Source organism: Argiope bruennichi, chromosome 11 (assembly GCF_947563725.1).
Source record: "Argiope bruennichi chromosome 11, qqArgBrue1.1, whole genome shotgun sequence".
Taxonomy (NCBI): domain Eukaryota; kingdom Metazoa; phylum Arthropoda; class Arachnida; order Araneae; family Araneidae; genus Argiope; species Argiope bruennichi.
In genome coordinates this window covers 22,607,238-22,618,268 of record NC_079161.1, presented here as the reverse complement: position 1 = coordinate 22,618,268, position 11,031 = coordinate 22,607,238, and the positions used below count along the sequence as shown (strand labels likewise).

Here is an 11,031-nt window from a genome sequence, read left to right as displayed (position 1 = left end):
TGTACTATTCGAACCCCACATAGAACTATGAGCATTGAAATCTCCTATAATCAGTAAAGGTGACGGAAGCTGGTCGATCAAATTGTTAAGTGCCTGTTGGCTAATGACATGAGGTGGCAAATAGATGCAGCAGACTGTAACCAGTGTTCGGATGTGAACTTGAACTGCTACTGCCTGCAAAGGAGTATGTAGAGTAAGAGGTGTGCTCGGGTATTGATTTGAGGTCAAAATACAGACACCACCAGAACTATGCCCTATAGTGCCTGCATCTTTCCGAACACAATTGTAGCCACGTAATTTTAATGGAATATTATGTGTAAGGAAAGTTTCCTGAAGACCAAAACAAACCGGATGAAAGGTATTAATAATGGCCTTGATGTCATGAAGTTTGGAGCGGATGCCGCAATAATTTCAAGAAAGGAAGGTACCCATTAAGAGATACGAGTCGCTGAAGAATTATTAGGCGCAACGACAGGAGTTGCAGAAACTTCGCGACTCATTTCAAATTCGGATTCATCTCCCGAAGGATGGAGTTTGAGGTCGGGACAGTTTGGTATGCCACCAAAAATAAACGTCAAGTCTTTATGGGCTATACCTTGATTTGCAAGTCCCAAAGCTACTGAATTTTTAGTAGCAGTTTTTTTTAATTTTGCAGTGAGATTTGTTTTCGAGACTCCACGTTTTGCAAGCTTCAGTTTCAGTGATTTTTCCGATTTTGATGGTTTTCGCTTAATTGTTTCTGACTTCTCAGTATGATTATTAACAATGGATTTATCACTATCGGAATCAGATGAAGGTTTAGGGGATGGTAAAGGATTCTCACTTTTAGTGCAATTTTGACATGTACAGTTTTTACAAAAAATTTTCCGGACAACAGAGGCGTAGCTAATGCTAGGTGAGGGTGTTTGAGAAAGAACTTTCTTTCGGGCTTCTGGGTATGATAATTCTTCTTTAATTTTAACAGCGGTTATTTCTTTTTCTAGTTGCCATCGTGGGCACGAGCAGGAGAAGGACGTATGATTACTTTTGCAATTCACGCACTTTTCTTGTGCGGAACACTCCTGGCTCTCATGTCCTCGCTCAGCACATCGGGCACAAGTTACAGTGCCTCGGCAATTTGCTTTCGAGTGCCCAAAGCGTTGACAGTTAAAGCATCTCAAGGGGTTCGGTATATAGGGTCTAACTGGACGCTTAATGTACCCTACATATTTGTACTCGGGTAATTTAGGTGACATAAATGTGAGAATGTGATGCTTCGTTTCGATTGTTTCTCCATCTCGCCTAATCGTAATTCGGCGAACATGGGTAACACCTTGGGATTTTAATTCCTTAGCGATTAAATCTACTGAGAGATTTAATATCTCACCACAAGTTATGTCACCTTTTGAAGTGTTTAATGATATGTGAGGGGTTACACGAACCGGTATAGTTGCCAAAGCTTTTATTTTTTGTAATTGCTGTGCTCGCTTACGTGAGTTGACCTCTATTAGCAAGTCGCCTGAACGTATCTTGCGGATAGAATTTGGTTCACCAATTGTGGCACTGATGGCCTTTTGTACCAAAAACGGAGAAACTGTTTGAAAAGTCTCGTCTTTTTCAGATATGCGCTTCACAATGTAATAACGATCAAAATGATTATCGACATTAAAGGTTTCGGGAATACGTTGCCCACTAAAGGGACCCTTCTTGGGAGGAGCCATACGACATTGAGAAAGATTCGGGTCCGACGGCATCGCCCACCACGGAGCCCAACAAGGGAAGGCAGCCACCGGCTCTGGCCATTCCCAGCCTCGGCACGTACCTTGGTGCTAATCGGAAACCTATACGCTGGGAGTTACTCCCGGGGACAGTGACCACCCTTAACGCCAAGCCCAAGGAGTAACCCCTTCGCTTGATCCCTAGCAAACTAACCACTTAGGAGGCTAGCGACCAGCCGATTGATGCACAGGGGACCGCAGTACACCACCCGTCTGTCAAATGGGTTGCCACGCACGGCCAACACGTGGGGTTTTGGCTGTCCATGAGAAGCAAGAAGCAAACAGAGCAGCGACAGCTTCTCATGGAGAGCTCCCTCGCTTGCCGTCGAGGGAAGGAAAAACACAGCAGATAGCAGAAGGCGTAGAGGAGAGCGAACTGAAAGGGAGTAAAGATCCCTGGGTACCTCGGGATTGGGACACCCGTACTCACCTATAGTAGGTGAGCACCTGAGGGGAAGAATTTTCAGAATCTTCTGGGGGCACAAGAACGCCTCAGAATAGACTGAAGATAATAATTCTAAGATAAAGAATTCTTCTTCAGAAATGGAGATTCTAAGATAAGATTTTGCATTTCTGAAGATAATGAAATAATTTCTAAGCGAACTACAAATCAAAACTATTTTCCTGAATTTTATCGGGAAGGCGGGTTTTAGGAAACCAATCAAAACTCTTCTCTAATGATTTTTTTTATTTGTGTAAAATATGTCAAATGAAGCGATTTTTTTCCCGCTATAAATATTTTTATTGAAAGATGACTTTAGGTGTATGTATACATTTGGAAGAACTTTTTGAAAAACGTTCGAAAGTAGTGATATATTTGAATACCCGCGTAAAAAAATTTTTTAAAGCATCTATGCAGCCAAATACCAGAGACAAATTTTTCTTTTTCTAATTGGGGGAAAGGCCGTCTTTTGGGGAGGGGAGGGTAAAAAAAGAGGAATAAAGCAAAAATCTACTTTAGTGGTTTATCAAATGATTTGCTTAACATCTTGCAAATTGCTTAAAAAATATATATTATGTATTTACCATCTAATAAATGGACTGTATTTCTATTCTTTCCTTAAAGATTTTCATAATAACACGAAATTTTAATTTTTCTTCGCGTTGAGAAGCACTAAAATAACTATAAATTATTTCTAAATGAATAGATTTCTTTTTATCTAATTCAAAAACCTTAAAACATACTGAAAAATTTCTGAATGGAAATTGAAGTTGGTTCAAAAAATAGACATTCAAGTTTAATGTATGAGGGTTATGTTTTGTACGCAATATATCATTTTAATTATTTCTTATTACTCTGATCCTAATACATAAGCCAATTGACTTACCTCTGATTTCACGCCTCTGATGGTTCAATTACGGTAGAGATATCTGACTAGAACTAGTGTGCCGATCCATGTGAAAACTAACATTTCCCACAGAAAAACCATGACGGCACTTTCACGTGAACTAGCAGCTGTGAATGTAAAAAGACCACCGACTACCTTCTGCTGGCGTCCACGTAACGAGTTTCGTTTAAATATATTGTCGTCCAATTTTAAAGCAATACCAAAGCGTTTTTTAGGACGGACCTCGTAATTACGAACTGCGGCCAGATGACGAGAACGACGAATGAACTGGCACTCCCCCTCCAAATTTCCACCCCACACTATTGGGAGGACACCCCCCCCCCTCAGATTCAACGTGAATCAGAGCCATTACATGGCGATTCTTCGGCGGAATCGGGTCTCGAACATGAAACCCTCCAATTTCGAAACCGAGACCTTACCACCAACATCCCACGTAATGAGAATGCTCCACAAGTTATCTGACTCCATTCATGGAAGAATAGTCTCAAATAGGGAAATCTCGTGTCTAATAATGAAGGAAATGGAATTGTGCGCCTCAACAAGCTGTGCGTGCCTCACTTTCCAACGTAGGTTGATTACATGAAGATAATGGTCTAAGCCTGAGGTTTAAATTATGAAATGATCTTATGTAGCCGAATCATAACAAAGATCATTTAAAAAACAAATTTGTTTCATACATTCCAACAGTTTGAACAACTTAAATGCAAATTTATTCTTGTAGCAGGGAAAAAATTCAGAAGAACTTTCAGAATAATAACCGAATATCCCGCAGTTTAATGAGGTAACTAATGAAATGCATACATTAAGATGCGATTAAAATACATGCAAGAGTGAAATTATTCTTTGCGATATCTGTTTTGAATATCAAAACAATGGCATTAATTCGATAATGCACACGAGTTTGAAACTCTTGAAGTCTTGGGACTACAAAATACTAGCAATCGAAATGGAGATAACACAAGAAAGAATGTCAAGTCTGAAAGACACCAAAATGGAGATATTTTACACTCGATTCACTGTTTACATTTTTTAGAAACTTCTCTAAATGATAATAGGAACCCAGACCAGACTCGCACAAGAATGAAATGTTAAGATATCGCAACAGCGAGCGCTAATATCAAAACGACATCAAACAATGAAAAGCATAGATGAAAAATATAATCATAAATAGTTTTTATTGAAATCCTTGTGCAGAAAGTAAATTCTTGAATATCATTTTTCAAATTTGGTAGCAAGTGCATTTGGGGTAACACACTAATTTCTTAAAAATTGAAATAACAATTTTTAATTCAAAATCCAATTGAAATTTGAAAAAGCATGTTCTTATCGAGGCTGTGCTATGAAATTTTTAAAAAAATCACAAATTTCACATGTAATTACGTCCAACAGGTTTCCCTTATAATGATTTTCATTTAAAATTCTTTTCCACACATTAAAAAGATGGGCAAAAAAAAAAAAAATTAACATTACAATCATAAATGGGAACAAAAACATTACCTGGAAAGACATGCATTCTAAAAAGCATGCAAAACCTTTTGCATTTTTCAGATTAATCCGCAGAACAACCGAAATCAACATAACAATATACAAACACTACATATTTCTAATTACTTTCACAATATCACTTTCAACAACTGTTGGAGCACCTCATATCTGCTGACATTTATCTATTTCCCTGTCATCCATAGCATGAGCTTTAAAAGATACAGAATAAACAATCAGATCTGTTTTGCACTCCTATCTTCTCCCGAACGGCACGCTTCCATGGATAAGAAAGGAAGGACATTACCAATATCTATAGATTTTTTTTTCGTCATGGTACTTAAAATTCTCGAAAAATTCATTGAATAACAAAGAAAAGAAAGCAATTTAAATTTTATATCAATTTTTCTGCTTTTCCATAAAATTCAATAGCTTAGCAATTACCTTAAATTTCGTTTCTTTTATGTTCACCTCCCATTACTGAAACAGTTCTAGGATTATTGAAAAGGGACTGCCTAGATTAGATTTGTATTCAGGCTCCGAAAAATATATTTGAGCCCTCAAATCATACGATATCAACTAGTGAGCTTTTGAGGCTAGACCAAACGCTCACAAATCTCGTCAAGTGCGCAATTCTTCCACGCTTTCAAGGTGACGAATCCACTGACTTTGGACTCTGATGCAAAAACTCAGCCACCATGCTGCTGAAGTTACCGAACTAGCACAGTTTTTTGGTGCTTCACTTTATAATAAACATATTTACGTTCTTTTTATATCAGCTGTTCGAAATTATCGGAAGAATGCTTGAATCACAGATAATGAATCAGAGGGCTAAACGTGTTTCTCAATCGTTTCTTTCTCTCCGTTTCAACTTCTCTGTTTAAACTCCTTTATTGCTTGCTGATCATGAGATATCTCGTAATTGAGATTCTAAAAATGAAATTCCAATTTTCGACTTGGATATGAACGTATTAAAATTTGGTCCGCTGTGGATTGGTGATTCGGAATCGGAGGGTTTCAAGTCCGAGACCCGATTGCACCGAAGAACCATCGAGTAAGCGGGTTTTGTACATGTTAAATCCGTCGAGGACAAACGTCCTCCGGCTGGTGTGGTATGAAAGTTGGACAGGAGGCTGCCAGCTTAGTTGTCGTCCTCGTCATCTGACCCCGGTTCAAAAGTACGAGGTCCATTCCAAACTGGTCCTAGTGTTGCTTTGAAACTGGATGTTAATATAACTAAACTAAACTTTGTTAAAGTAATGAAGTAACCAAAACTTGCTCTAATGACATTATAAAATATATATTCCACACAAAGGGGTTGTGCAAGCGAGTGTGTGAGTGTCATCTTCACATGAGCTAGAGGTTAGACTTCTGTCCTCGGGTGCTCAGGGCTCTTTACCCTCAGAAGCTACTGCATACTCGGCTTAAATCGCTGACAGTTCGTCAGCGGGCTTGTAAAGTGCCATAAGTAACAACAACAACTAATTTTAGATACAAAAAAAATCTGTATTTTAATAAGATAATAAGGTGTGAAAGAGCTTGTGACTTATGGCACCATGATCATCAATAAAGGAGTTTAAACAGAGAAGTTGAAACGGAATGAAAGAAACGATTTAGAAAGATGTTTAGCCCTCTGTGATTTAGCCCTCATTATCTATGATTCAAGCATTCTTCCGAGAATTTCAAACAGCCGATATAAAAAGAACGTAATTAGGTTTTTGTAAAATGAAGTACCAAAAAACTGAGCTAGTTCGGTAACTTCAGCAACATGGTGGTTGAGTTTTTGCCTCAGAGTCCAAAGTCAGTGGATTCGTCACCTTGAAAGCGTGGAAGAATTGCGCACTTGACGAGATTTGTGAGAGTTTGGTCTGCCCTCAAAAGCTCACTTGTTGATATCGTATGATTTGAGGGCTCAGATGTATTTTTCGAAGCCTGAATACAAATCTAATCTAGGCGGTCCCTTTTCAATAATCGTAGAACTGTTTCGATAATGGGAGGAGAACAAAAAAAAAAATAGAATTTAAGGCAATTGTTAAACTATTGAATTTTATGGAAAAACTGAAAAATTGATATAAAATTTAAACTGCTTTCTTTAATTTGTTATTCAATGAATTTTTCGAGAATTTCAAGTACCGTGAGGGAAAAAAAATGATAGATATTTGTGAAGTCCTTACTTTCTTATCCATGGAAGCGTGCCGTTCGGGAGAAGTTAGGAGTGCAAAACAGATCTGATTGTTTATTCTGTATATTTTAAAGCTCATGCTATGGATGACAGGGAAATAGATAAATGTCTGCAGATATGAGGTGCTCCAACAGTTGTTGAAAGTGATATTGTGAAAGTAATTAGAAATATGGAATTTTTGTATAATGCGAGGGTGAATTGGTTGTTCTGCGAATTAATCTGAAAAATGCAAAATGTTTTGCATGCTTGTTAGAATGCATGTCTTTCCAGGTAATGTTTTTGTTCCCATTTATGATTGTAATGTTAATTTTTTTTTTTTTTTTGCTCTCCTTTTTAATGTGTGGTAAAGAATTTTAAATGAAAATCATTATAACTTAAAACTGTTGGACGTAATTACATGTAAAATTTGTAATTTTTTTTTTTTAATTTCGTAGCACAGTCTCGATAAGAACATGCTTTTTCAAATTTCAGTTCGATTTAGAATTAAAAATTGGTACTTCAATTTTCCTTTAAGAAATGGGATTATGAGTGATTAAGACCCCAAATGACTTGCTACCAGATTTGAAAAATAATAATTTAAGAATCTATTTTTGGCACAGGGATTTAAATACAAATGTAAATTATAAGTCGGTTTTTCATTTATTGATGTTATGTTGATATAAGCGTGCGTTATTGCGATATTTTAATATTTCATTCTTGTGCGAGTCTGCTCATGGGTTCCTACTATCAACTGGTGAAGTTTCTAAAAAAAATAACGGTGAATAGAGTGTAAAATATCATCATTTTGGTATGTTTCAGACTTGACATTCTTCCTTGTGTTACCTGCATTTCGATTACTGGTATTTTGTAGGCCCAAGACTTCAAGAGTTTCAAACTCGTGTGCATTATCGAATTAATGCCATTGTTTTGATATTCAAAACGGATATCGCAAAGAAGAATTTCACTCTTGCATGTATTTTAATCGCATCTTAATGTATGCATTTCATTAGTTACCTCATGAAACTGAAGGATTTTCAGTTATTCTGAAAGTTCTTCCGAATTTTTTCCCTGCTACAAGAATAAACTTGCATTGAAATTGTTCAAACTGTTGGAATGTATGAAACAAATTTGTTGTTTAAATGATCTTTGTTACGATTCGGCTACATAAGATCATATCATAATGTAAACCTCAGGCTTAGACCATTATCTTCATGTAATCAACCTACGTTGGAAAGTGAGGCACGCATAGTTTGAGGCGCACAATTCCATTTCCTTCATTATTAGACACGAGAATTCCCTACTTGAGACTATTCTTCAGTGAATCGCGTCAGATAACTTGTGGAGCATTCTCATTACGTGGGGTTGTTGGTGGTAAGGTCTCGGTTTCGAAATTGGAGGGTTTCATGTTCGAGACCCGATACCGCCGAAGAATCGCCATGTAATGGCTCTGATTCACGTTGAATCTGAGGGGGGGGCGTCCTCCCAATAGTGTGGGGTGGAAATTTGGAGAGGAGTGCCAGTTCAGGCGTCGTCCTCGTCATGACTGCAGTTCGTAATTACGAAGTTCGTCCTAAAAAAATAAAGCCTTCATGTTGCTTTAAAATTGGACGACAATACATTTAAACCAAACTCTTTACGTGGACGCCAGCAGAAGGTAGTGATTGGTCTTTTTACATTCAAAGCTGCTAGTTCATGGGAAAGTGCCGTCATGGTTTTTCTGTGGGAAATGTTAGTTTTCACATGGATCGGCACACTAGTTCTAGTCAGATATCTCTACCGTAATTGAACCATCAGAGGCGTGAAATCAGAGGTAAGTCAAATTGCTTATGTATTAGGATCAGAGTAACGAAGAAATGATTAAAATGATATATTGCACATAAAAGATAACCTCGATTATATCAACTTTAAATTTTAGAGATCCCTGTTAACAAAACTTCGTTAGAAAAATGGAATTTTAACTTCTAATTGCAGTTAAATTCAATGCATCTTGCAGATGAAGGTGTCTAATTTCTCGTTGACGCTTATTTTAACCTAGTGAAGACTAGAAAGAACCCTAACTTGCCAACCTCTTAATGATAATCGATGGCTAGGCTTATCGAAACTCCCTAATGGCAAGTAATGCTTCCTAACTTGAAAATTATTTAGAGAAATATTATTTAGAATACACTGAAGACGTACGCATATTCTATATATTTGCCAAAGGATATTACTAGCGTTATTGCTTCATTACTGCTTTAGAAAAACGTAAAGGAAATCTTGGCGGGGGGGGGGACGGTAACCATCCCAAATGCTCGCATGAATGATATTATTCAGGTATTTGCATTGTTTAAATAAAATGATGTGTGTGGCGACATAAAAAAATCCATATTCAGCGAGATGAATTTTTATTTATGAATTTTTTATTTAATATTCTTAATGTCCGAGTTGGTTTCTTTAAAAAATCATTAGAATGTTTATTTCTATTTTTTGGGAGATACAATGGTTTTTATATTAGCATTGACATATGTTTTAATACTATTTTATAGGTTTAGATGCTATTTTCTCGCGATCTAATCTTTAATGGATATTTTATTATGAAAAAACCCTTATACATCAAACTTTAATGCGTATTTTTTGTTAATATGTTCCTAAAACCCGCCTTCCCGATAAAATTCAGGAAAATAGTTTTGATTTGTCGTTCGCTTAGAAATTATTTTTTGAACAATTTGAATAGCCCTAAAGCTGTTTGGGAACTCTATAGATTATAATGAAGAATTAGTGTATTGTATTTTATATAGTTTATTGAAAGAGCGAAGAAGAAATTTGGGTTTCTTCAATTTATTTTATTTTTTTTAGTTATGGAAAATAAAATTTTGTTAGATTTTATTGTCCTTTCACTGGATTCGGAAGAGTTCATTGACAAACTATTCTGAGTGGATAAAGAACGAATTTTCAGAATATACTGTGGGCACAAGAACGCCTCGGAATGGACTGAAGATTTTATTGTGAGTTTGAATATATATATATTTAATTTCAATTACAAAATAGGAGTGGTGGACTGGCCATGTAGCGAGCTTGCTTGATGTCAATTGAATGAATTACTCGTAAGAAAATGCTATTGCTATCGTTTGAAATTTGTTTCAATTATGTGTAATGTATTAATTTTGTCTATAAAAGTCCTCTTACTTTGTAGGCTTGGGATGAAGCGAAAGACAGAGGACCGGCTGTCAACCTAACAGCCTCTGTCTTGAACAGGCTGAAGGTCAATGTAAAGAGGCTAAGTATCACATAAAAGGAAACTGAAAGTATCAAATCACGGCATCGGCCATTCGTAAGTTCCTGAAACTTCCATGCTTTTCGTGACATTTAAAACTTCATTGCAGTAATTAAAAAAATAAGTAAAATACATTCTTTTCTAAACCAATTTTGTAATTTTTCATTTATTTAAAATATTTTTATGTACGTTGAATTAGAAAGGCCTTTTCTAAATTGCATTATAGATTAAATTATCACTCCCCTCTTATAAACGCAAATTTTTTTCTGTTGAAATAAATCACTAGTTCTTATAATTTTATTACATAAAGTTGTCTTTCACGAGTGCTTATTTTAAATGTATATACTTTTCATATGACTGAACTTTAATTTTCTGCTGGATATATCCATCTAGACTGTTTTTTTATCATGTTAACAATATCTTAGATTTGATTCTCAAATTAACTGACGTGCATAATAGCATCGCAATTAGCATCTTGTAGCTTCTTAAATTTGAATATTTGCAATGCATTTCGATTGTAAACGTTTATTTCAGGGGCCCAAATACATAAAAATTGCAGGGCGACATCTCCGGGATGTAGGGCGGATGGTCAAACTGTTTCCACTTGAACTCGGCCAGTTCCGCCCATGTAACCCTGAAGATGTGTGGACGCTCGTTATCATGGAGAACCACATCTCCCCTGAGTAACCCCGGTCTTTTGTTATTAATGGACCTGCAAAGTCTTCAGAGTGCCTCGCAGTGCACATCAGAGCTAATGGTTCTGAAAAAAAAACCATGCGCAAGAGAAGCGATTCAAGTCGGACGGTGAACTAACTCAAGGACACTGTGAAGGACTGGGTATCGTCTCGGCCACATGACATCTTTGAACAAGAAATCCTTCGGCTGGTTAATCAAATGGGATCGTTGTGTTCAGACTTATGATGTATACATTGAATAAAGTCCTCATTTATACCCACAATGTCGTTTCGTACCTTTTCATTTGAACACCCCTTGTATTTTAGTCACTGCGTTTTTGAGTTTCTGCGTTTA

General features: G+C 36.6%; 1 protein-coding gene across 1 annotated transcript; it reads right to left on the bottom strand.

Annotated features, from left to right (window-relative positions):
- Positions 1 to 431: 431 nt before the first annotated feature.
- LOC129956491 (uncharacterized) lies at positions 432 to 1,733 on the bottom strand. Its single transcript, XM_056068411.1, has one exon. It carries the CDS (start codon positions 1,731 to 1,733, stop codon positions 432 to 434), a length of 1,302 nt encoding a protein of 433 aa, XP_055924386.1.
- Between the last annotated feature and the right edge of the window lie 9,298 nt (positions 1,734 to 11,031).

Excerpts from the sequence above, each read along its gene's own strand:
- LOC129956491 (XM_056068411.1), bottom strand. The coding sequence starts at position 1,733 with ATGCCGTCGGACCCGAATCTTTCTCAATGTCGTATGGCTCCTCCCAAG.